The 27799-nt window shown below is 45.8% G+C and overlaps 1 protein-coding gene across 9 annotated transcripts; it reads right to left on the minus strand.

The window, feature by feature from the left end:
• Nucleotides 1–2174: 2174 nt before the first annotated feature.
• On the minus strand, nt 2175–27729 carry LOC116744381 (C5a anaphylatoxin chemotactic receptor 2-like). Of its 9 annotated transcripts, none has more exons than XM_032614005.1 (3): nt 27577–27729; nt 18213–18332; nt 2175–3397 (listed from the first exon to the last, which is right to left on the minus strand). In XM_032614005.1, exons 1-3 carry the CDS (start codon nt 27577–27579, stop codon nt 2369–2371), a joined length of 1152 nt encoding a protein of 383 aa, XP_032469896.1. In that variant the 5' UTR covers nt 27580–27729; the 3' UTR covers nt 2175–2368. The 9 variants fall into 9 exon arrangements, 7 of the variants coding, with proteins under 7 accessions (XP_032469896.1, XP_032469897.1, XP_032469902.1 ...); XM_032614011.1 differs by lacking the exons at nt 18213–18332; nt 27577–27729 and adding exons at nt 7575–7737; nt 7860–8979 and having other exon boundaries at nt 2333–3397; XR_004347030.1 differs by lacking the exon at nt 2175–3397 and adding an exon at nt 16141–16532 and having other exon boundaries at nt 17204–18332; nt 27577–27724.
• Nucleotides 27730–27799: the final 70 nt, after the last annotated feature.

Genomic DNA, 27799 nt, shown 5'->3' on the forward strand with positions numbered 1-27799 from the left:
TTCATAATTATTAATACATAATTCTATCAATGTATAATTCACCCTATCAACTCACTAATGAATAATACAACTCAACTTCCCAGCTTTCTGTCTTAGACGTCCTATGTTTTCCAGCGACGACCACAGGGATTAGATAGCCGTTAAGTGTTTGTTGAATGAATGACTAAATGAACGAGAAAAGTCAGTCCTCTTTAGTCCTAGATGGGCCAGTCATTGCAGCCCTGAGCCTGTTTCCCTATTTATAACACGAGGATAATACCTACTTTTCAAGGTTGTTGGGAAAAATAAATGCAAAAGTATACATAAGGTACATAAACTTTTTTCACTACTGTACATATAGGTGCTTCATAAATGTTAGATCTTTCATTTTTATTTTTATATCCTTCCTGTCATTCTCCTCGTACCTTTGGATACCTTTGCAGTTAAGGAGGTACAGCCTTCATTTCTGGAATCAGTTCTAGGCACTGAGGATACAGAAATGAACAAAACAAAGGAGCTCATAGTTTGGTGGGCGAGACAGACACATAGATTAAAATAGACTGTCAAGAAGAACTGCATACTCTATGGAGAAAAACAAAGCAGGGAAGGGGCAAGGAGTGTTGCTCTTTGGCCCAGTGACAGTCACAGAAGACATCTCCCAGAAAGTAGCATTTGAGCAGAGAGCTGAAAATAGTGGGGCTGCAAGCCATGCGGATCCCTGGGCGGGGACGTTCTAAGTAGAGGAAGCCCCAGAGGCCAAGACTGAGATGACCACAAACTTGGAGGGTTCAAGGGCCAGCAAGCAGGTTTGTGTGACTGGATGAAGGATCGGGAAATAGTAGGGAGAGAGGAAGAGGATAGATCATACACACCAAAGTGAGGACTTTGGCTTCCAGTCTGAGTGAGATGGGCTCCATGGGCAGAGTTCCATGTGACTTAGATTTTAACAGAATCCTCTGGCTCCCATGTGGGGAACAGACTATAGTGAATCAAGATGAGAAAAGGGGACCAGAGAGGAAGCAATAGGTGGCTGGACCAGGACGTTAGCAGAGAAGATGGATATTTTAAGATAGAATCTGCAGGATTGGCTGCCAGATTGGCCATGGAATGTGAGAGAGAGACGGCAAGGATGACCCCAAAGTTCTTGGCCTGAGCTCCTGGAAATATGGAGTTGCCATCAACTGAGATGGGGAAGATGCAGGAGGATGGCCGAGAGAGAAAATCCAAAGTTCCATTTTGAGCATATTGAGTAATTTATTGTACATTGAGTTGAGATGTCAAGTGGGAAGTTGCATGTAACTATCAAACCCTTGGGAAACAGTTTGAACGTAGGCCAATTCTTGTGTCATTATCAAAAGAAGAAGAGGAAGAAACTGACTAACATCTGCTTAAAATGTACAAAAGAGAACTACAATTTTTGAAAAAAAAAAAAGGAAAATGGCAAGAAGTAAACAAATATGAAATCAGGAAGAAAATCACAAACTAGTTTGTCTCTTTTTAAGGCTTGGGGTAGGTGGAGGAGAGACAGAAATTAAATTGGTCCAGATGTTGTCCTTAAGAAATTTACAGTTTAGCTGGGAATTTTTGTTCCAGAAACTTGGAGAACAGAACACTACTTCCTCCCTGGGAGGGGAATGAATCAGGGAGAGCTTCCTGGAGGAACTATTATTTGAACAAGGCAACGAAGGAAAAGTTTGGTGATCAAGAGCATGGGCACTGGAGTCAAGTAAACATGGGGTCAAATCTCAACTCTGTAACTTGCTTGCTGTGTGATCTTGGGCAAATGACCTCTTCTCCCTGGGCCTCAGCTTATGAAAAGAAGCATCTCCCCCTGCCTGCCTGGGTTGTTGTAAGAATTACCTTAAAGTAGAAACTATGTGTAAAGTGCTATCCTGGAGTAATGACTCTACATGAAGGTGTCACTGCTATGTGATTTAAAAGATCTGAACAGGTGGGCTTCCCTGGTGGCGCAGTGGTTGAGAGTCCACCTGCCGATGCAGGGGACGCGGGTTCGTGCCCCGGTCCGGGAGGATCCCACGTGCCGCGGAGCGGCTGGGCCCGTGAGCCATGGCCGCTGAGCCTGCGCGTCCGGAGCCTGTGCTCCGCAGCGGGAGAGGCCACAACAGTGAGACGGCCACGTACTGCAAAAAAAAAAAAAAAAAAAAAAAAGATCTGAACAGGTGATATTCTAGAGCAGCCCTGTCCCATAGAATTTCCTGCAATGATGGAAATGTCCTATATCTGCACTGCACATAGCAGGGGGCATAATGAATATTTGTTGAATGAATCAAGGAATAAACGACAATATCATTAAGCCCCTGGATCCAGCTATGCCCAAAGCCAGTCTTGTAAAGTGGGATAGGAGGATACAAACCAATTTCCCTCTAGCTTACACTTCCATCTCTGAGACCAGGTCTTGGCCAGTGGATTTCTTGCTGACCACACTTTCATCATTGCTCTGTGACTCCTTCAGGGCCCAGCGACAAGAAGCTGGCAGAGACTTTCGGAGTTGAGACCGCCCGAAATACAGGAAAAGCATGGGATTGAGACAGCTGTGAGCAAGGGCCAGGCCCACGACCAAGGGTTCAGCCCGCAGGGCCCGGGCCAAGAGCACGGAGTGTGGGGCAGCCAAAGTGAGTACCAGCCCCAGCGTGTGGTAGGGGGACCAGCAGACAAAAAACCCTACCACAACGGCCATGCCCAGTGGCCAGCGGCGTCGGGTGGCACCGCACAGGAGGGCACCATGGCAGCTGGCCACGACCACCAGTGGCCCCAGGAAGCCGAAAATAAACCGGGTGGCAGTCACTGAGTTCTTGGCCACGGTCGAGCCACCATAGTCTACCACGCACTCCAGCCGGTGTGGGAAATACTCCTGATGCAGCCGGCGGTAGATGGCTGAGGGCACAGTGAGCAGCAAGGCCAGTGTCCAGGATGCCCCACAGGCTACCTGCACCCTGCATGCCCTCCCAGCTGCACCCCACCAGCTGGGACCGAAGGTCAGCAGGCAAAGGTCAGCGCTTAGAGTGGCCAGGAGGAGGACGCTGGCGTACATGGACAGCAGGATGACGGCGGGCAGGGCCCGGCAGCCCACGGCCCCATACAGCCAACGGCCCCCGTGGGCGACGGACACCGCTAGGATGGGGAGAGACAAGCAGCAGAGTAGGTCCGCCATGGCCAGGTGGAGGAACCAGGTGGCACCGACCCTCCGGCGGGCCTCTTTCCAGGTCACCCAGGCCACCACGGCATTGCCTGGCAACCCCACCAGGAAGACGGCGGCATACAGCAGGAGTGGGGCCACGTGGAGGGGTTCGATGGAGACGCAGGTGCCATCAACACAGTCCACAGGGAGATCTGGAATCTCGCCGTAATCCCCATACTCGTAGCCGAGAGAAGAGTTCTCCATCCAAACCCCAGACACCTGGACAGGCGAGAAATGGCATGAAACCTCAGAGATAAAAACTCTCAGGCCCTTGGAATCCTAGATGCTAGGATCCTAGCGTCTCGATCCTGGATCCTAGATCCTTGGAATTCCAAGATGCTCATGGGCTGGGACTTGGGCTGGGGTCCCAGCCCATGAGCATCTTGGAAACCAGAATAGAACAACATTAGAACTCCAGCGCATTAGAATCTTGGAATTCTAAAATATTCCAGTGTTAGAAGCCCAACTTCTTAGCATCCTGGAATTCTAGAATATTACAGTGTTAAAACCCCAGCTTATTAGCATCTTGGAATTCTAGAATATTACAACGTTCCGTATCTACTGACCAATGCAGTAACTGTCAGCCACATGTGGCTACCGAGTATTCAAAATGGCAGCCAGTGTGACTAAGAAACTGAATTTTCAATCTTATTTAATTTTAATCGATTTAAATAGCTACACGTGGCTAATGGCTACCTTATTGGACAGTGAAGTTCTAGAGCATCAAAATGTTAGAACACTAGCCCGTTAGTAACCTGGAATTCTAGAATCTAAACTATCGGAATCTGAATATCCATCAAGATGGGAAAAGGTTAGTATGTCTTCACAGCAAAAGTGTTTGTCTCGGTTCTCCTTCATCTGGATTTTCGAATCTTGGTGCAACAAAAATGTACCTCTGAAGCAATGTTGTCATCTTTTTTTTTTTTTTTTTTTTTTTTTTTTCCGGTACGCGGGCCTCTCACTGTTGTGGCCTCTCCCGTTGCGGAGCACAGGCGCCGGAGGCGCAGGCTCAGCGGCCATGGCTCACAGGCCCAGCCGCTCCGCGGCATATGGGATCTTCCCGGAGCAGAGGGAACAGCCAGTGCAAAAGCCCTGAGGTGGGCACATGATGGTCATGCTCAAGGAAGAGCAAGGGCACCAGTGTGGAGTAGATGGGAGGTAAAAACAGAGACATATCAGCGGCCACATAGATATTGTAAGTTCTTTACCTTTTATTCTGCGTGAGATGGGAGCCATGGGAGAGTGCTGAGCAGAGAAGTGACATTGTCTATCCTAGGAATGATAATCATAACTATTACTACTGTTATTATTATTATTACTATAAGCCACCGTCTATTGAGACTTTGTGTTATGTGCCAGGCCTTGCGCCAAGCCCCTTTAAATGTTACATCGTTTAGTCCTTATTACAAACCTCTAATTTTCCTACCATTGTTATACCCATTCTGCAGATGAGAAAACTGAGGCACAGAGAAATTAAGGAACTTACCGAGGATGACTCAGCTAAGCAAGTAACAGACCTGAGTTTCAAGCTGTGTTAGTCCCACTCTGGAACTCTGGGCCCTAGAACATCACCATCCAAAAATCTGAGGTTTGGGAGAGTCGGAAGGCAGGACAGCCAGTGACCCTAAGCAGAACTGGGCTCTGTGACTCTGGGTGAGCAGTTTCGGTTGGCTTTCTCTCTCTAGGTTTCCTCATCTGAGAAGTGAGTTACGGAGGTGAGCCTACCTCACCAGTTTGGGGAGGCCTTGAAGAGTTAATATGTATAAAGCACGTAGCACAGAGTAAGGACTTGGTAGATGGTAGACCGGTCCATGTGATATCCCCATGATGTCATAGTAACCTGACCCTGCAGCTCTCTGCTGATTCTTTGGGGCTGACTGGCGCTGCCCAGAGTGCCAGCTGGAGTTGATACAACAGGAAGGGCAGAGAGGAAGTTGCAGCACTCCTCCCTGCCAAGCAGATGCTAAGGGGCCAAGTCATTGTGTGTGTGTGTGTGTGTGTGTGTGTGTGTGTGTTTGGAATTTGGCACTCCGCTTTGATATTATTTTCATCACTAAAGTAAAACGTGTGCAGGTTTTAAAAATTCAAACCCTCATCAACTGTGTGGCCTTGGGCAAGCCACTGAACCTCTCTGTGCCTCAGCTTCCTCATTTGCAAAATGAGAATAATATACTCACCTTGGAGGGTGTTACGAGAATTCAAGTTAATAGGCGTGAAGAGCTGAGCACGGCGCCCAGTCCATTGTGAGCATCAGACGTGTGTTAGCCACCAGTACAGAGACACACACACCCTCTCCCTCCACCCTGAGACCCCGCCCTTTCCAGCTCTATCCGGTTCAAATCTGAGTTTTTTGTGTGTAAGCACTTCAGTCGGGGAAAGTTCAACACCCCCTGTGCCGTCTCTTTTTTTTTTTTTTTTTTGCGGTATGCAGGCCTCTCACTGCTGTGGCCTCTCCCGTTGCGGAGCACAGGCTCCGGATGCGTAGGCTCAGCGGCCATGGCTCACGGGCCCAGCCGCTCCGCAGCACGCGGGACCCTCCTAGACCGGGGCACGAACCTGTGTTCCCTTCATAGGCAGGCGGACTCTCAACCACTGTGCCACCAGGGAAGCCCCTGTGCCGTCTCTTAATCTTTTCAATTTAATGTCTTAGATCTGTTTCCCCATCCGGACACCCCAACTCCTTTCTTCACAATAACTTCAAAATCAATCCACGGGCTGGGCGTTTTGTGCTTATTAACTAGCCTCAGACTAAAGGACATTTAAGTATCATCATGGGTAGCATTATTATCTTCTTATTATTTTATACACCAAATAAATTATATTTCTATATGTACGTCTATAGATAAAACAATTACCATGATTATTATTTTATAAGCATTCAAATAATAGATGACATTTATCAAGCTTCTATTATGTACCAGGCATTCCCCTTAGAACAACCCTATAAGGTAAGTACAATCATTATGCTCATTTTCCAAAGCGTCACCTGTTCCCTGCTTCGGGCTCTGCTGTGTCCCCGGCACCTGGAGTAACATGTGACACACAGGAGGTGCTTAGTTGATATTTATTTGTTGAGTAAAAGAATGAAGAGGGAGAATCTAAAAAGAATATATATATATGTATGTATAACTGACTCGCTTTGCTGTACACTTGAAACTAAAACGACGTTGTAAGTTAACTACACTTCAACAGAAAAAAGAAGGAAAGGGAGGGAGGGAGGGAGGAAGGAAGGAAGAAAGGAAGAAAAAACGAGTTAGCTTTGCCTTTAATGGAAGAAGCTATAAAATACCATCATTTTATTTTTATTTTTAACGCAGTATGTAATGATGTATGTATTACCGTGAAAATACATTCACGAAATACTATTTTGTGAGAAAAGTACGTAACTAAACTTCTAATATTTTTAAACAATGCGTTCGTTTTACAGCCAGAAAATTAGCAATAAAGATATTGTCATTAGGGGCTTCCCTGGTGGCGCAGTGGTTGAGAGTCCGCCTGCCGATGCAGGGGACGCGGGCTCGTGCCCCGGTCCGGGAAGATCCCACATGCCGCGGCGCGGCTGGGCCCGTGAGCCATGGCCGCTGAGCCTGCGCGTCCGGAGCCCGTGCTCCGCAACGGGAGAGGCCACAACAGTGAGAGGCCCGCGTACCGCAAAAAAAAAAAAAAAAAGAATGAAGAGGGAAACTGAGGCACAGAGAAGCAAAGGGGTCACTTAGATTTCTTTCAGTTCCTTGCGATCACAAGGGCCCTTGTGCATGTTCTTAGCACACGTGTGTTTGTGTATCAGCCAGTCTGGCTGGAACTTCTGCCCTGGGAAACCGTGGGGAGCATCTACTAAAGCCAAATATGTGAAAACTTTCCCCTTCCCAGCGAAGCATGGGCTCACCAAAAGACATGTACCAGAATGTTCCCAGTGGCCCAAGATGGGACACCATCCAAATATTCACTCACGGGAGAATGAATAAACCTATCGCGGAATATTCTACAACAGTGAGAATGAACAAATCACATGCGAGAATGCGGAGGGACTTCACAAAAACGATGTTGAGGACAGAAAGGCAAACGCACAGGAGAATTTACTGAATGATCCCTTTCTCCTCAAGTTCAAAAATGGGCAAAAGAATTCGATGGGGATGGGGAGTGAGGGCAGGCGGAGGGAACTCTGGGGCTGGGGCTCGGGCTATTTTTAACCGGGATGCTGGTTCCCTGGGTGTCCTCAGCTTGTGGAGATACACAGAACTGCTCAAGTCTCGTGTGCATACTTTTCTGTGTGTGTGTTCTATGTGAAAATGAAGTTAAAGGATCTTTCTTAAGAAGGGGAATCGCTGAGTCAAAGGGCGTGTTTGGTGGATTCCCCAGAAGCTGCAGGTTTGGGAAGGGCTGTTTTCCTACACACCTGAGTGTGGCCATGGACGGGACCATTTGACAAAGGCTTTTCCTGTTGTACTGCCCAAGTAAATTCCAAGAGTCTGGGATTCTGATGTGGATTCCAGTGTGATGGCAATAAGATTCCACTCCTGAAACTCTAGTTCTGATTCCCAGATTCTAAAATAATGAGTCTAAAAGGCCAGGATTGAAAAATGAATAAATGAAAAATTTTTTAAATAAAAATAAAAGGCCAGGATTGGGAAATGCCCCCCGCATACGCCATCATTCCCTCCCTCCTTCCCTCCATCCTTACCATCTCTTGAGGAATGGTCCCCAGTTTGGCCAAACACCACTTGGGAGCACGATCCAGGCCCACAGCAGGACCTGGGAAGTCTGAAGTCTCTCCCCCGAGTCTGGAAGTAAGTGGATCCCTGCAAGCTGGTCCCGTTTGCCAGGGCTCCTAGGGGACTCCACTGGGCACCGTCACCTCACAGGTCCCAGCCAATGCTCTTAAGCAGCAAAAAACGGGAATGGCCTTTTCCTACTCCCAGGGTATGTTTGTCCTGGATTCTTCCCATGACTCACACATCCCAAAATTACTGGGCAGCAGGCAAGACTGGAGCGGGCTCGGGTGGGTGGAGGGTTGACCCAGTGTCAACGACAACAATCTCAATGTCACCAGCTTCCTGGAAGCCAGATCTACAATGTGGTGTGACCTTCAAGGCCTGGGGTTCTTGGCCTAGACTCACTGTCCCTGCAGGGCCCTCTGAGGTCTTCCTCACCAAGTCCCCACTGTCTGCTACCCCCATCCCCGCCCCAGACTCCAACTGTGCACCCAGCCCCTCCTTTCTGCCCTCTGCAGAGCCCTGAAGACAGATCAATATTCCTCCCACCTCACATGTTCTGAGAGAGACAGCTCAGAGTCACAGCCTCCACCAAAAGGCCAAGCGTGCCCAGCATAGGGCCTAAGGCTTCAGAGGCAGACAAAACACAAACAAGTCCTATCGGTTCTGTGGAGACTCTGTTTTCCCTCTTTAAAAATGGGAAGATTTGGGCAATTCCCTGGTGGTCCAGTGGTTAGGACTCTGCGCTTTTCACTGCTGAGGGCGTGGGTTCGATCCCGGCTCAGGGAACTAAGATCCTGCAAGCTGCGCGGTGCGGCCAAAAATTTTTTAAATAATAATAATAAATAAAATGTGAAGATTTTGAGCATAGTGGTTCCTAACCTCCTTCCAAGCATAGCACGGAGGCTGAGAACATGGACTTGAGAGCCACAGAGATAAGATACATATTCCAGGTTTCCCACTGATGAGTTTCTGGGCCTCAACCCTTCTGAGCCTCAACTTCCTCATCTGTGAAATGGACGTTTTAGCTACGGGCATTAAATGGATAAAGAGATTTAAAATACACACAACAGGGCTTCCCTGGTGGCGCAGTGGTTAAGAATCCGCCTGCCAATGCAGGGGACACGGGTTCGAGCCCTGGTCCGGAAGATCCCACATGCTGCAGAGTAACTAAGCCCATGCGCCACAACTACTGAACCTGCGTGCCACAACTACTGAAGCCCACTCGCCTGGAGCCCGTGCTCCACAACAAGAGAAGCCACCGCAACGAGAAACCCGCACACCGCAACCAAGAGTAGCCCCCACTCACCGCAACTAGAGAAAGCCCGCATGCAGCAATGAAGATCCAACGCAGCCAAAAATAAAAATAAATAAAATAAAATAAATTTTAAAAAAAGAAGGAAAATCACCTTTAAAAATAATAAAGTAAGATACACACAACAGCACCTGGCACACAGGAGATGCTGTGTACATGTTTGTTAAATTAGCAGTAATAAAAAGCATATGCTATCAATTTTTTTAAACTTACATTTTAGGAAGACAGACTTAGCAAGAGGAAGTGACCCTATTTATTCCAACTTCGGAACCCTTTATTCAGCGGTTTTCGGTGTTTGCGCCACTGTGTGTGTATGCTTTAGAGGTTGAGGGGGCACATTTATACATTTCTTTTATTTTTTTAACTTTATTTATTTATTTTTGCCTTCGTTGGGTCTTTGTTGCTGTGCGTGGACTTTTCTCTAGTTGCGGCGAGTGGGAGCTACTCTTCATTGTGGTACGTGGGCTTCTCATTGTGGTGGCTTCTCTTGCTGCAGAGCACGGGCTCTAGGCACGCGGGCTTCACTAGTTGTGGCACGCGGGCTTCAGTAGTTGTGGCTCACGGGCTCTAGAGCGCAGGCTCAGTAGTTGTGGCACACAGGCTTAGCTGCTCCGCAGCATGTGGGATCTTCCCGGACCAGGGCTCGAACCCGCATCCCCTGCATTGGCAGGAGGATTCTTAAACACTGCACCGCCAGGGAAGCCCTATTTATCATTTCTTTTGTTGTTGTTTGGAGAATAAACTCATGTTGGTAAAGGAAGTTATTTTTGTGCCAAGAGACTAGAACTCGCAGCGTGGGCTGGGGTGTCTCTGCGTGACCCAGTCTTGGCTGAGACTGGCCCCAGACCACCCCCTTCCACCATGTTCTCGGGGGGGGGGCCTCCTCATCCCCACATCCCACCAGCCCCAGGCCCCTGTGGGAACCCACCCTAGTCAGAAAGAGAAACTAACATGGGAGAAGCATTGGGTGGGGAGGCATTGGCGGGGGCGGGGGGCCGGTGTTGACTGAAGCACTGTCTTTTATCAGCTCAAACTTTCTCTGATCTTTTTGATCTGGACCATTTTTAAAGTCTTTATAGAATTTGTTACAATATCGCTTCTGTTTTATGTTTTGGTTTTTTGGCTGCAAGCCATGTGGGATCTTAGCTCCCCGTCCAGGGATCGAACCTGCACCCCCTGCACTGGAAGGCGAAGTCTTAACCACTGGACCGCCAGGGAAGTCCCAGACCTTCTCTGATCTTGAGTTTACAGGGGTGTGTTTCTCAGATCACTTGATCTTAAACTCCTCGGTCACTGAGTCTCGGGCATATGTTTCTCAGATTCTGGGAAGCTAAGGCTTTCTGGTGTCTCTGGAGCTGGGGGATCTTACCTGGGGATCTGAGGAATGCTGTGAACGGGGACAGGGACACAGCTGTTATAAAAAGTGAGGGGGGGCTTCCCTGGTGGCGCAGTGGTTGGGAGTCCGCCTGCCGATGCAGGGGACGCGGGTTCGTGCCCCGGTCCGGGAAGATCCCACATGCCACGGAGCGGCTGGACCCGTGAGCCATGGCCGCTGAGCCTGCGCGTCCGGAGCCTGTGCTCCGCAGCGGGAGGGGCCACAGCAGTGAGAGGCCCGCGTACCGCAAAAAAAAAAAAAAAAAAAAAAAGTGAGGGGCTTTTTGGGGAGCGGGATTCGTTTTACAGACACCCTGAGAGATACTGAGTACCAGCCCCTCAACAATGGAGAAACTTACAATGAGGACATCCTTAGAAGGTTATTAAATTGACCCATATGATATTGCCAGTTTGGTGGGTCAAAATAGGTTGAAGTCTGGCAAATCGTGGCAACAGAAAAGAGATTAATGATGGCCAGGGCCTGAGGGGAAGGGAGGACGTGAATGGGAAGTAACTGCTTAATGGGAATGGGGTCTTTATTTTGGGGTGATGAAAATATTCTGGAACTAGTTACATAGTGGTGACAGATGTACAACACTGTGGATATACTAAATGCTACTAATGGTGAGTTTTATGTTATGTGTATCTTACAAGTTTTTTTAAGCAATAAATAAACTGTTATACCCCCTCACCCTAAAACAGGATGAAGCCCGGTAATTTCATGGAGTGCAGCCTAATGGAATTCTAGAAGCCCAGAGAGTGAGTGGCCAAGATGGGGAAACCAGTCTCTTTTGAACAATACGTACTATTACGTGATATCTGATGCATAAAAAAGAGTGCCTGTAACTTGTGTAAAGTACAACAAATTAGCATCTGTAAAATCACCATCCATCTTAGAATCTTTGAATATCTAGATCAAGAGTAAACTTTTTCGGTGAGAGAACTGAGAGTAAATGTTTTAGTTTTTACTGGTCAAGAGGTCATTCATCTCTCTGCTAGAATGAAAGCGGCCACAGATTGAACGGCATGGCTGTGTTCCAATAAAACTTTATTCACAAAAACAAGCAGTGGGCTGGATTTGGCCCACAGGCTGGAGTTTGCTAACGCCTGATCTAGTTCAAAGACTCTGAAGGCTGAATTGTTGGCATCACAGATTTTCAGAAAGTGGGAATCATAGGTGATTTGACCCAAGGGATCCTACAACATTAGCCACAGACTATTTGAATCCCAGGATTCTAGAATGTCACACCAGAATCTTTGAGTGTTAGAAGTATAATAAAACTCCAGCTGTTAGATGTTACAATTTTGTAGATGATCTGAACGTTAATCAAGATATTCTAGCCCTGAGCTGTCCAATATGGTAGCCACTGGCCACACGAGGCTACTGAGCATTTAGAATGAGCTGGATCACTCATGCAGCTCAATATTAAAAAAACAAACAACCCAATCAAAAAGTGGGCAGAAGACCTAAATAGACATTTCTCCAAAGAAGACATACAGATGGCCAAGAAGCACATGAAAAGCTGCTCAACATCACTAATTATTAGAGAAATGCAAATCAAACTACAATTAGGTATCACCTCACACCAGTTAGAATGGGCATCATCAGAAAATCTACGAACAACAAATGCTGGAGCAGGTGTGGAGAAATGGGAACCCTCTTGCACTGTTGGTGGGAATATAAATTGATACAGCCACTATGGAGAACAGTATGGAGGTTCTTTAAAAAACTAAAAATAGAATCACCATATGACCCAGCAATCCCACTACTGGGCATGTACCCAGAGAAAACTATAATTCAAAAAGACACATGCACCCCAATGTTCACTGCAGCACTATTTACAATAGCCAGGTCATGGAAGCAACCTAAATGCCCATCGACAGACGAATGGATAAAGAAGATGTGGTACATATACACAATGGAATACTACTCAGCCATAAAAAGGAAAGAAATTGGGTCATTTGTAGATACGTGGATGGATCTAGAGACTATCATACAGAGTGAAGTAAGTCAGAAATAGAAAAACAAACATCGTATATTAACGCGTATATGTGGAACCTAGAAAAATGGTACAGATGAACTGGTTTGCAGGGCGGAAATTGAGACACAGACGTAGAGAACAAACGTATGGACACCAAGCGGGGAAAGTGACGGGTGGGGGTGGGATGAATTGGGAGATTGGGATTGACACGTATACACTAATATGTATAAAATGGATAACTAATAAGAACCTGATGTATAAAAAAATAAATTAAATTAAATTAAAAAAAAATAGATAAGCGGACACAGGAAGAAAAATGTTAAGTTGAAAGCAGAGATGAAAATAAACAAGACAACCAAACAACTGTGTGAAAACAGAAATAGTGCAAAGAGGTAAAGAAAAAAGATTTATTATAATTAATAAATTATAATTAGAGAGTTAAAAGAATATATTGCATAAGAACCAGAGGAAAAAATGAGCTGGATCTGAGATGAAAGATGCTGTGATACACACCAGATTTTGAAGACTTGGCATGAAAAAAAAAAAGAATGCAAAATCTCTCAATAACTTTTTATAACAATCACATATTGAAATGACAGTGCTTGAAATATATTTGGTTCAGTAAAATATAGCACCAAAATTCATTTTACCTGATTCTTTTTATTTCTCTTTGCTTGTCTCTTGCTTATCTGCTGAAAAATGTAAAATCATGCATGTGGTTTGCATTATATTCCTATCAGACAACAAGAATTTGGAGTAATACCATCCTGGAGGTTGGAGATGGGGTGCTTGGGAAGGTCACATGGCACAGATGCAGGGCGGGAGTCTCTGACCCACCAGGCCTTGGGGAGCCAGATCTGAGCAACAGGTGGGGCCGTGACAGGGGACTTGGTGGGGGGGCGGTGCAGAGGTAGGAACACCGCCAACTCAGCCAAATCCATCATTCCCTTCCTTTCCCTACCACTTCCTCTTTAGAACTTGTTGACCTAGCAGATTTCCCAGGCTCCAGATTTCACAATTGCCTGGCCCTTCAACCCACTTCCTTCCTGGGCAGCACTGATCAACACCAGGCTGAGGATGCCTTGAAGAAGACACCTGGATCCCACATGTTGGCCTCCAAGAGTTTCTAGAAGACCACTGTGGGACCCAGCTTCTGGGAAGCATCTTCTTTCCAAATCAGCATGAAGGAAAGACCCCACTGCCTGCAGCCCACTGCCCAAACCAGGAAAGCCAGAGGATGGCCAGGAACAGAGATGGAGCATAGGGGTGGGAAGTCAGGGAGGACTTCCTGGAGGAGGCTGCACCCTGAAGGAAGGTAGAATAGCAATAGGGGTGGTCTTTTAAAAACAGACCAAGCAGCTGGGAGACCAGGCAGGAGAAGGAGCAAGGATCCAAGTGGGAGGGGATGGAGGGCTTGGACCATGAAAGGCATGGGGTGGGAAGATGGTGGCGTCCAGCATGGGTCCCAAGTGCAGGCTTGGGTGACTATATGGACGGTAGGGCACCCCCTGGGTTGGGGAATGCAAAGGGAGGGGGAGGTTTGGGAGAAGATGCTGAGATCATTTTGGGCAAAGTAGGTACAGAGTCCACACCCTGAAGAGAGAGAGAGAACTGAAAGTATTGGGTGAAGTCACAAAAGTAGGAAGCCTGTTCAAGAGAACTCTAGAAAGCCAACATTTCAGGGCAGAGGAAGAAAGTCTGCAGAGGAGGCAGGGAAGGATCACACTGAGAGAGAGGATAATCAGCCGGCCTGGAACCAGCCAGGGAGGAGGCCCAAGCAGCTGGGAGGAGGGTGGAAGGAAGGATGTGGGCTGACCAGGTAGAAAGGATCGCCAGCATCTTTACAGAGGTTATCAGACCTGAAGGTAGCTGGGGCTCAGGTCTTCCCCCAACGATCTTGCTGCTAGAGGGTCTGCACAGGTACCAACATTTACTATCAAAAACCACACACAACCTCTTCTGGAAGTCCTGCAGAGCACCTGTCACTCTAGGTGCTCAGACAGCATCTTTAAATAAAAGTTGTCCCCAAGGCAGACATGAGAACACTGTAGTAGCAGGATTCAGCTATGTTTCCCATCAGAATTAGGCAAAATCCCAGCCCAGCGCCCCATGCTGGAGGCTGTTCCCTGGACCCAGCCAGCTCTTGAAAATAGGAGGAAGTCGATATCTATGTGGTCGTCGGATTCAGGGACCACCAGCTCTGTGTGGCTCCCTGGGCACTTGTAATGTGCCGGTCTGAATGGAGATATGCTGTGACTGTAACACACCCAGGATTTTGAAGACAGTACCAAAAAAAAAAAAAAAATGTAAAATGTAGCAGCCGCTATGGAGAACAATATGGAGGTTCCTTTAAAAAACTCAAAATAGGGTTACCATATGACCCGGCAATCCCACTCCTGGGCATATATCCACAGAGAACTCTAATTAGAAAAGACACATGCACCCCAATGTTCATAACAGCACTATTGACAATAGCCAAGACATGGAAGCCACCTAAATGTCCATTGACAGATGAATGGATGAAGAAGTTGTGGGACATATATACAATAGAATATTACTCAGCCATCAAAAAGAATGAAATGATGCCATTTGCAGCAACATGGATGGACCTAGAGATTATCATACTAAGTGAAGTAAGTCAGAGAAAGACAAATACCATATGATGTCACTTATATGTGGAATCTAAAAAAAATGATACAAATGAACTTATTTACAAAACAGAAATACTCACAGACGTAGAAAGCAAACTTATGGTTACCAGAGGAGATAGCGGGGTGAGGGGATAGATAAATTAGGAGTTTGGGATTAACATACACACACTACTATACATAAAATAGATAAACAACAAGGACCTGCTGTAGAGCACAGGAGGGAACTATACTCAGTATCTTGTAATAACCTATAATGGAAAAGAATCTGAAAAAAAACATATGTATAACTGTAACCCTTTGCTGTTCACTTGAAACTAACATAACATTGTAAATTAACTATACTTCAATTAAAAAAAGAATGTAAAAGACCTCATAATAATTTTTCACACTGATTACATGTCAAAATAAAAATATTTTCAATATATTGAGTTAAGCAAAATATATTATTGATTATATTATTATTTTATCAATTTATATTAGATATCTCTCTATATAGTAATATATAAATATATAAATAGCACTAATATTACTATAATATATTCATACATATATACATTAATATAGTATTGATATATGTTATATATTTTGTTATATTACATATTTATATATTATATAATTATAAACAAAATTATATAATATTATATACTACATAGATATTCATGTAACATATAATCATATAGTATATAATAAATTATTATAATATAGCATTCATATCACTGTTGTTAATATAACATATAATTGCATTACATTATTAAATATATTACTATTATTTCACCCTTTTCATTTAAATTTTTAACGTGGCTAGTAAAAAGTTTTAAACTACTTACGTGGCTCACATCATATTTCTGTTGGTCTGTACAATATTTCTAGCCAATGTGGACACACACACAGACACACACAAAAAACACTAAGCAGGAATATTTCCAAGTCAGTTATAAACAACACAATATTTCAACATTTATTATTTTTTATTTTCATTTTTCAACTGGTGTGTACTAGCTTTTTTGAAAGTCCAAAGGCTACATGCTTTGTATGTTATATATGTACGAGTCTATTGATATAACATTCTTGAAAGGACCAAATCACAGAGATGGAGAGAGGATTCGTGGTTGCCAGGGGTTCGGGACGAGGCTAGGGAGGGTAGAAGGCAGTGAGAGTGGCTAGAAAGGGGTGTCACGAGGGATCCTGGCAGTGATGAAAATGACCTGCGCCTCGACCGTATTCACGTCATCTTGGTTGTGATATCGTAATGTCATTTTGCAAGATGTGCCTGTTGCAGGAAACAGGTCAAAGGTACCCAGGGTCACTCCGTTTTACTACCTACAACCCAACGGCATGAGAATTTAAATGAGGTCAAAATAAAATGTTTAATTTCTTTTTCAGCGCAAACAAAACAGCAGTTGACAATGTAAGAGAGCAAATTCCCCTGGGACCCCATTCCCTGGAGGGGCCCAACCAATGTTTCCCAACCCTAGGTGTCTTCCTCACTGCTTGCTTTTTGCCATAACTATATAACATCTTTTTATTTAGTACTTTTTTTTTTAACCCAGTGACGTAACATACTAACTTACTGTTTTTCTTTAAATCAACTCAATTCTAAAAGCTGAGATAGGTCCCTGGACTTTTGCTTTGTACTAAACAAGAATAACTTCTGAGATGCCAGTTACATTTTTCTTTTTTTGCCAACTCTCCATAAAATAAATATAGAACTCTTTTTTTCAAGGTTTGAATGTTTCTGTTTGTCTGGGTTCTACGTGTCTAACGTATTCACACTCTCTGCACACGAACGTGTTGTTCTATGGAAGGACTCCAGGTACATTGGTTGCTGTTTGTTTTCCAAAGTCCTTGGATGGAAAGAAAGGTTGGGGGTCCCTAGAAGGATGTGCTAATCTTGGAAATGAGGAGTGATGAGAAGCGTTCGCCTGGAAGAGGAAGGACAAGTCTGGGAACGATGGAAGGAACGAAGGCGAATTCACTCAACCACCACCCACCTCGCCAAGATCCAATAAGCAAAGTGAATGGACCGGAAGTTTGGTGGAGCGCCGGAAAGATGGTGGCCAGAGAGGCCTCCCCTTACACCTCCTGGCTCTTCAGGGCCGGGGTGTCCACCGTGGAGCACGTGTTGGACTTGCTGTCCCTGCCCACGGACTCTTCGGCCAACACACCCCGGATCCTGGAGGGGAGGGACTTGAGGAACCGGGTATGAAAGCCCTGGGCAGCGACCACGTAGATGATGGGGTTAATACAGCAGTTGATGTAAGCTACGGAGACACACAGGGCATCCAAACTGGACACGGATTTTAAGTTTGTCTTGTGGGAAAAAAACATCATCGTCCCTGTCACCTGGTAGGGCAGCCAAAAGACAAAAAAGCTGATCACCACTGCCACCACCACCTTGAGAGTCTTGGTGGAACGGGTGGCACTGCGGCTCCAAGCCCGGATCAGAAGGAAGGTGTAACAGACTATAAGTGTGACCAGCGGCCCCAGGAAGCCCATGACCAGCCGGATGATGGCCACGGCCCTCTCTATACCTGAACCGTCCTTACCATAGTCAAGCACACACGTTATCTTGGGTGGGAAGTATTCCACATGGACCTTACGATACATAAAGGAAGGTATGGTCAGCAGCAAAGCCAAGGCCCAGGCCACACCGCAGGCCGCCCAGGCCATGCGGGCCCCTCGATAGTTCTGGCACCAGATGGGATTAAACACCAGCAGGAAGCGGTCGGCGCTGATGGTGGCCAGAAGCAGGATGCTAGCATACATGTTGAGCAGGATAAGAGAAGGCAGAATTCCACAGGCAGCATCACCGAAGGACCAATGGTTGTGCAGGACAATGGATGCAAACAAGACAGGCAGCGCCAGACAGGAGAGGAGGTCAGCCACTGCCAGGTTGAAAAACCAGATGGCATTGATGGTTCGCTTAACCTCGGACCCCGTCACACAGACCACCAGGGCGTTGCCTGGCACTCCCACCAGGAAGACGACTGCAAAGATTACCAGGGCGATCACATCTGGAATATGCAGCCTGCGACTTTGGGAAGAGTCATCCATCGATATGTTGGGGTCGGTCCAGTTGCTATAATCGTAGTAATCAGAGGTGCTATTAGTCATGGAGTCCTGGGTGGAATCAGAGAAGCAGGGATGGTATAAGTCTGCAGACAGGTGGCAGGCGGGCCCATCAGAGCTACTCAAAGCCCATCACTCCACTTCTTTAAGTCTTAGGTTTCTCCCGAGGAAATGGGGATGCTGGGGGCTGGGAGCCAGCTGGGGTGTCATACCACTTATTAAAATGCTGAAAACCCTTCCATGTTAATGGGTCTCCGTGCCATCCTGCCACCTCCCCCTGAAGTCCCTGGACTTCCTCAGAGTCTATCAACTGAATGGTTAAAGCCTAGGCCTGCTACAATACTGTGGTCACTATCCACTCTGGCCAGTACCCATGACACACTGCTTGTTAGACATCTTTAATGTCACCAACACACTGAGATGATATTACTGAGCAGGTAGTTCCCCCACCAACACCACCACCAGCAGTATCACCCCCTTTTGCTGCCTCCCACCCACTGAGGCAGCTCTGCGCTCTGCCTGGGAGCTACCCAGAGTCAGCAGTGTTTCAACAGGGCCTCATGAACTCAGGCATCAGGGGTAGACAGGGAGCATCAGTCATCAAGATACATAATATCTTTTTTTTAAGTTAATTCTGCACTTTAATACTTACAGGAGAATAAGCTAATAATCATACGAACATAAATCCAAAACTGATAGCCCAAGTCCTGAGCTATTCCCTAAGTTTTATTTTTCATTTACTTATTTTTCAAATTTTCATTGGAGTATAGGTGATTTAACAATGTTGTGTTAGTTTCAGGTGTACAGCAAAGTGAAGATATACAATATCTTAATGAAATATTTTAAAGAATCAAGATGAATGCACCACCCCCCCCCCCGACCCCCAGAAAAAAAACACAGTGCAAAAAAATTCTAATTTTAAATGAAGGCAACCTGCTGCAGTTGTTTGTTTTATGGCCCTGCATTATTATGCAAGAGGAACCAGCCCACAGTTTTCATTCTCAGCTGGGCGGGGTTTTGCAGGCTGACAATGGCATGCAAACATTCAAGCAATGTGGGGCTTTATGTATAGTCATGGGGTTTTAGGAGGGGTTGTTTTGGGAAGGGGGTTGGTAAAGCTTTATTTACTTTTTCTACTTGGTTCAAACTATGGAAGGATATTTTCCTAAGTGTAGATAGGGGCACACATGTGTCCTTCTGCCCTGGGTACCAGGGTGGCTCAGCACGACACTAGGATCCAAATAGACATGCAACTTGCTAGAGGCAGGGCAGAAGGGATGAAAGGAATAGAGAAGGATATGAGTTCAAGAACAAAGGGTATCTTAGTGCACAGATTATGGTCTTTAATTACCACCTGGCATTCAAAGGAACCAGGGCTCCTTGGAGAAAGGCTGATTCCTGTTCTGGGACAGAAAATATACAAGATGAGCCCAGAACATCTCACACTAGAAAGTAAGAAAAAATGTTCAATAATGAGAGGGACATATCAAAGAGACAGCCTGAAAAAGCTCCCACTAGTCAAAAGATGGCACAATTTGAGTATATAATAATAACAATAATAATAAATAATAACTGTGATGCAATAAAACACTAATAATAAAGATCTACGAGTTCATAATGGTAATAAAAGCAAATAAACCCATTGGTCATATTTTTATTCTGGAAAGGGAATGAGTCAAGCACTTATCCTGCCATTTCTGTACAGAGTATATTTCAGGGAAATAAAGAGTCAATGTGGGAGGGCCTTCTTTTTTTTTTATTTATTTATTTATTTATTTATTTATTTTTTAATTTTTTTCAGTACGCGGGCCTCTCACTGCTGTGGCCTCTCCCGTTGCGGAGCACAGACTCCGGACGCGCAGGCTCAGCTGCCATGGCTCACGGGCCTAGCTGCTCCGCGGCATGTGGGATCTTCCCAGACCGGGGCACGAACCAGTGTCCCCTGCATTGGCAGGCGGACTCTCAACCACTGTGCCACCAGGGAAGCCCAGGGAGGGCCTTCTTTAGAGAAGAATCTAAAAATATTACTTGCAGAAGGAATGATAGACTTAAGGAAACATGGATCTGGATGACAATCAACAACACCTAATAAAACCACCAGGTGAAAAACAGACAGGAACTTTATAATAAATAGGTTGAGCTGGCACCGCAAACCCTCCATTCAGCCTCAGCACCTTGAGAAGACAGACAAGTAGACATTTGCTCTATCTGATGTGATGCAGTAGGAAGGATACGGCACCACCTATGAAGTAATTTTTGCAAAAAAAAAAAAAAAAAAAAGAAGGTCAATCTAATCAAGATTCTAGATCTAAAACTGCCAGTTTACAGGAAAAGCAGAGGAAAGAGGAACACGATAACTCACACCACAGGATCAAAATCAGCCCCATCGCAATTCAGGAAACGCTACAGATCAAATGGTCTTGTTACTCTCACAAATAAATGACGTTTTTAAAACGGAAGGGGAGGGACTTCCCCGGCGGTCCAGTGGCTAAGACTCAGTGCTGCCAATGCAGGGAGCACAGGTTCAATCCCTGGTTGGGGAACTAAGATCCTACATGTCGTGCAGCGCGGCCAAAAGATTAAAAGAAGGGGGCAGGGGAAGGAATGGGAAGTGTCATGGATTAAAAGAGGTTTAAGAAGCATATCAAGCAAAGGCAAAATGGAGACCTTGGTTGGATCCAATTGGAATAATCATATGGGAAAGAAGATATTTTAGAGACAACCTGGGAGATTTAAAGATGGACCGGATAGGGCTTCCCTGGTGGCGCAGTGGTTGAGAGTCTGCTTGCCGATGCAGGGGACACGGGTTTGTGCCCCGGGCCGGGGAAATCCCACATACCGCGGAGCGGCTGGGCCTGTGAGCCACGGCCGCTGAGCCTGCGCATCCGGAGCCTGTGCTCCGCAACGGGAGAGGCCACAACAGTGAGAGGCCCGCGTACCGCAAAAAAGATAAATAAATAAAAAATAATAATAAGAGCTGGATTTTTAGGGCACCTAAATTTGCAGGCTGAGGTTGATACCCACTAAACACCCAGCTCGTGGATTAAATAAGATGAAAAATGTTTAAGCACTTGGCAAAATGCCTGGTACCCTATAGGGAGAGGAGAAATGGCAATGCTCTTATTATTTATCGACCTTACAATTACTGAAGAACTCAGATCTTTCTCTGAACAACTGTTTTTTTGTTTGTTTTTTTTTGTTTTTTTTGAACAACTGTTTTTTATTTCCAGTTCCTTTATGTTACCCTAAGGTCAACTGGGTCAATCGGGCTGATGGTCCAGGGTACTTGCTGGTAGAGCCATAGCAGTGATTAAATTATTCAGAGGGAAAATGTCAGTGTCAGCTGATGAGTGGATGAACAGGGTATGCTATACCCATGCCGTGGAATATTATTTAGCCATAAAAAGGGATGAAGTATTGATGCAAGCTACAACGTGGATGAAGCTTGTAAACATTATGGTGAGTGAAAGAAGTCAGACGCAAAAGGTCACATATCGTATGCTTCCACTTACATGAGGTGTCCAGAATAGGCAAATCCATAGAGATGGGGAACGTGCTAGTCATTGCCAGGGACTGGGGAAAGGGAATCAGGGAGGGAATGCTTAATGGGTACAGGGTTTCTTTTGAGGGTGGTTAAAAGGTTCTGGAAATAGATAAAGATAGTGATGGGACAACATCTTGAATGTACTAAATGTCACTGAATGGTACACTTTAAAATGGTGAATTAGTGTGTATGGCTGATTCATTTCGTTGTGCAGTAGAGGCTAACACAACATTGCAAAGCAACCATACTCCGATAAAAATTAATATAAATAAATAAATAAATAAAATGGTGAATTGTATGTTACGTGAATTATACTCAATTAAAATTAAAATACCAGTGTCAGAAAGACAAGAAATGAATGGGGACGAAAGACCCAGGACAACCCAATGTCATGTGACATCCTGGACCAGAGTCTGGAGCAGGAAAAACAAATTCACTCTAAAGGGCATTATTTGGACAATTGAGCAAGTCTGAATATGATCTAGCATTGGACCATTTGCATATAGATAATAGTATCTCACCAAACAGTAAATTTCTTGACATTGATCATGCTGTGCTCGTGTAAATGAATGTCCTTGTTCTTGAGAAGGAGACACCGAGACATTGGGGGGGCAAAGGACACGATGCCTGCAACTTACTTTCAACTGGTTCAGGAAAAAAAGACAGTAGATGATAGATAGATAGACAGATAGATAGATAGATAGATAGATAGATAGATGATAGATAGATGATAGATAGACAAAGCAAACTTGGAGAATCTGGATAAAGAGTATATGGAAGTTCTTTGTATTATTCTTGTAATTTTTCTATAAGTGTGAAAATGTTTCAAAAAAGTTAAAATTGTTGAATTGTTTCCATTGATAACGAGCCCCTGCCCTGAGCCACCCACCTGTACCATCCCCACTCCCAGAACCCTGGACTCCCATTTTTCTACTTTGGGACCCCCACCCCCAGTTCCCATGTTCGGATCACTAAAGGGTTAATGCCGGGCATGGTAAGAGGCCCCAGACCCTGCTCAGGGGGGGCTCTGCCCCTTAGCAGGATGTTAAATATTTTAAATGTCCACCTCAGACATGATACATGAAGCTAACTTTTGTCCCTGCTCGTTTCACAAGCTCTCGGCCATGCTTAGCTGCAGAATAAGCCAGACCTCAAAACGGGGAGCCTCCCCACCCCCTGCTCTCACGCTCACCGTTACCCCCTCTCATCAGCTGACAAAGTTCCTTTTCTGGAATGAACTCACGAGGCCCCTTCCTCTCACTGACTTCACGAGTGCAGAAAAAAGATGCTAACTCTAACCCTTTGTGATTTCTAGGATGCTCCGGATAAAAAAGGCTTGCAAAGATTTACCATTGCAGCATAATTACAAAGACTAGAAATAGCTGAAGCGTCCAGCAAGAGGGGACTGACTAAATGAATGACGGCAAATCCAGGCAAAATAGTACTATGCAACCGCCGAAAGAATGAGGAAGTTTACGTAAGGATGTGTGTGGAAAGAGCTCCAAGATCTATGGTGAAATAGAAAAAGTAAGAACTGAACAGTGTATGAAGCACACTACCTACGAAAGAGGAATCTCTCTCTCTCTCTCACTCTCTCAGTTTTTCTCTCTCTCTCCCTTCCCTCCCCCCTGCTCCCTCCCCTCTGTCTCTATCATTCTATCTCTCTGTGTGTGTATGTGTGTGTGTGTTTGCTTGTGTATGTACAGACTAGTTCCAGAAGCAGACAGAGGAAATCTGTAACAGTGGCTCCCCCTGGGGAGGGGAAGTAGTGGGTTGGAGGCAAGCATTGGAAGGAAGATTTTACCGTATATGCTTTTGTTCTTCTTATATGTAGAGCCATACCAGTGAATGCACCGTCCTTTCCCCCCAAAATGGATGTTATATAGACTATACAAAAGAATTCATGGTTCTACCATTCTAGGAGTCTAGGAAAGATTCTAATAATATTTCTTCATTGCACAAATATTAACAGGCTAGGGGATTTGTTCCTGACATACCTGGCACCTGCCCTTGGAGAGGTTATGGTCTACTGGGAGAGAGAAATTAATCCCCAGGGATGGTAACTGAGTGTGTTCAGTGGAGAATCCAGCCTGGTGTGGGACCAGGAGAAGGGTCTTGGTGAAATAAAACCACAGCACCGTTCAACAGAATTTTCCGTACTGATGGAAATATTCCAGATGTGCACCTTCCAAGATGGTAGCCACCAGTCACCTGTGGCTGTTGAGTGCATGAAATGTGGCAGATGTGTCTGGGAACTGAACTTTTACTTTTCTGTCATTTTAATTAAATGACCAGCCACATGTGGCTGGTGACTACCGTCTTGGACAGCACAGGTCTGGGGCTCCTAAGTGATTCCTATGTGCCGGGCGCTGTTCTCCGTGCTTCCCAGGTGTTAGTTCGTCAATTCCCTAAGCACAGTATTTATGCCACAACAACCCCTAGGGCAGGGTACTCTTATTGTTCCTAAGTTCACAGGCTCATTTCAAGAGCCCTTGTCTGTTGTGTGGAGAAATGGCTCCTGATCAGAAGCTAAGAAGAGGAGGTTGGGATTGTCTAGCTGCGGTGAGGGATGACGGTGGCTTGCACTAGGGTGGTGGCAGTGAGGAGTCATGAATGAATAGGAGGAGAACAGGGTGAAGAAGATGCTTAGGAGAAAAGAACTCAGAATTGCCAAGCTCTGTTCTAAGTCCTTTTCACATATCAGCTCGCTTATTTATTTATTTATTTATTTATTTATTTAGGCCATGTGGCATGCGGGTTCTTAGTTCCCCAACTAGGAATCGAACCTGCGCACCTTGCAGTGGAAGCGTGGAGTCTTAACCACTGGACCGCCAGGGAAGTCCTTTGTATCATCTCATTTAATCCACAGGACAACCCTATGAGCATTGTTGCCATTGCAACACCCATTTTACAGATGAGAAAACTGAGGCTACAGAGAGCTTAAGAGACCTTTCCTAGTCCTCGCAGTTAGCAAGTGGCAGAGGTAGGAGAGAACTTCTGAGAGTCCAACTCCAGAACCCTCTCTGAGAGGCTACCAGATCTCAAGTGTATTGGGAGTGAGGGGCATGCATTCAAGGCAAAAGGCCACAAGGTAACAGGGAGGAGCGTCCACACACCAGAAAAATGAACGAACGTCAGTGTGGTTGGCAGGTAGCCAAGACGAGGTTGGCGGAGCCACAGATGCCATGTTAAAGGATATGCATTTTATCCTGGGATAATGGGGAACCATGGATGGTCTTGGAGCTGAGGAGGGACTAGATGAGAGTTTCTCTTTAGAAAGATCCCTCTGGCTGCTGTGAGGAGGTAAGACTAGAGGCAAGAGGACCAGAGAGGAGGCAGGGGCAGGGACCCAGGCCAGCGAAGATGGTGGCTTGGATGGGGGTGATGCCCAGGGGAGGAAGAAAAGTGGAAAGACTTAAGAGGCATGACAGGGGACTTCCCTGGTGGTTCCGTGGTTAAGACTCCGCGCTCCCAATGCAGGTGCCTGGGTTCAATCCCCGGTCAAGGAACTAGATCCCGCATGCATGATACAACTAAGACCCAGCACAGCTAAATAAATAAAAAATAAATAAATTTTTTTTTTTAAAAAAAGGAGGCATGACATGGCTACAGTCATCAGCTGCTGGGTGGTAAACTCTGCCCCAGCCCCTTCCCTCCCTCACTGGGCTTCAGTCTCGCCATCCTCACAGCAGGAAAGTCCTGCCAACTGTCCCCTCCATTACAGTGGAAACAACAGACTCACTTAGGAATGCTGTCAGAGCTAGTAAATATGAAGAAGGCACAGTTTGCTTTTTTTTCCGGAATATCCCTCTCCCTGTTCCTACATGGACACACGTCTTTAAACAATCCACCCACAGAACCACTTGAAACCATTATAGCATCCTCTGAGACATGGGATACAAGGGTGGAGGTGAGCATCTCGACTGAGATTTACCTTGTTGAGTTTGCAATCTTTGTGACTCAACATCCCTGAGCACGAAGAAACATAAGCCCTTGCATTTTAAAAACCACGAGAAAAAGACAAGCCTTCAGATCCTTTGAGGATGCAATGAACTGCCTTTCAGGTTGGCAAAAATAAAAAAGTTCCATATAACTATGCAGATGGGACTCTAGACAAGTAGATACTCTCATGCTCTGTAGATGAGGAATGTAAATTGGTACAAATTTTGTCAATATCTGTTAAAGTAAAAATTGCCCATGCCTTGGATTCAGCATTTGCAGTTCTGGAAACCCAGATGTGGGTCCAAAGATGTAATTTGGGTTTTGTTTTGGTTTGGTTTGGTTTGGTTTTGCCACGCAGTTTGTGGGATCTTAGCTCCCTGACCAGGGATCTAACACCAGCCCTCGTCAGTGAAAGCACCGAGTTTTAACCACTGGACCACCAGGGAATTCCCTAATTTTGGTTTTAAAGACAAAGTATTGGACAGCCTAAATCTCCTTTGATAAGAGATGAAAACTCCCACTGGCATATCACACAGCTGATAAAAGGAAAGAGGCAATTTCCCTGAAATACATGGGGATGATACCTTCCTCACAGATGGTTTAAGTCAAAATTCATAAATGTCAAGTGCCTAGCACAGTGCCTGGCATGCAGTAGGTGCTCAATAAATGCTGGGCAATAATATAATACGTTATTCATGAAAGGAAAAAAAAAAAGACGTAGGATAATGTGTAAAAGAGACTTCCCTTGGGCTTCCCTGGTGGCGCAGTGGTTGAGAATCTGCCTGCTAATGCTGGGGACACGGGTTCGAGCCCTGGTTTGGGAAGATCCCACATGCCGCAGAGCAACTAGGCCCGTGAGCCACAACTACTGAGCCTGCGCGTCTGGAGCCTGTGCTCCGCAACAAGAGAGGCCGAGATAGTGAGAGGCCCGCGCACCGCCGTGAAGAGTGGCCCCCGCTTGCCACAACTAGAGAAAGCCCTCGCACGGAAATGAAGACCCAACACAGCCAAAAATAAATAAATAAGTTAATTACTTTTAAAAAGCCAAGCATTTGAAGCCCTTTAAAAAAAAAAAAAAAAGAGAGACTTCCCTTTATAGGGTGGGTGGGGGAGAAAGGATAGACACGTCACAAGCATTGAGGGCCAACTGTATGCCAGGCACTGCTGTAAGAGCTTTCTGTGTATTATCTCATTTAATTCTCTCCACGACCCTATGATGTAGATTCCTCTCTGCAGGGTTACTATCCCCATCTTCGCGGTAAAGAGAAGGAGGTTCAGAAAGACGGGTCTCGTCGGCTATTACACAGGAAAGGCAGGGTTTGAACCCCATTTCAGTATGACCCTCGTGTCAAACTACTCCTTACTTTGTTCCCTACGCTGCCCTGGAGCACCTGTAGACTGTTTCCAGAAGGATCCACCACAAACCGGTGCCCACCGTTGCCTCTGGGGGAAGCTACAATGAATCTGAAGCTCTGGGGAGGGAAGGGAGTTTCACGGAATACCCTTTAGGGATTTGGAGCTATTTAACAGAAAGAAAAAGAAAAAGAAAAATTCGAAGCTAATTGTGGGCCCTATAATCCCTTGACAATCTAACTCTTTAGCTGCCTCCCAGACCTGGAGTGGGAGAGTCTGAGATGAGGGAGAGGGGAGAAGGCGGGGGCTGGGGGCTGGAGATCCAGGACCAGGAGGAGGGGGAAGGAAAGGGGGAGAGGTAGCAAGAAGGGGTGAGTGGGGCGAGCAGACGGAGCCCAGAAGGGAGAGCGCACAGGTAGAGGGTGTCTTCCCCCCACTCCCCCCGCCAAGACTCACCATATTCGGGTTTCTCCCAGGTTCTCCGCTAATCAAAGGTTCCCTCCTGCCTGAGGGCTGTGGTTTTTAAAGTCCCAAGTGAGTCTGCAGAGAGGCGGAGAGGAAATGACCCATCTTTCCCCTCTGGAGTTCTCATTGGTCTAGGGCTCCTTCCGCGGGGCACACACCCAGAGAGAACTGATCACCTCCTCCCAGCCACAGGAAGGAGGCAGGGGCTCTGAAA

This window comes from Phocoena sinus, chromosome 19 (genome assembly GCF_008692025.1).
Source record: "Phocoena sinus isolate mPhoSin1 chromosome 19, mPhoSin1.pri, whole genome shotgun sequence".
NCBI classification, from domain to species: Eukaryota; Metazoa; Chordata; class Mammalia; order Artiodactyla; family Phocoenidae; genus Phocoena; species Phocoena sinus.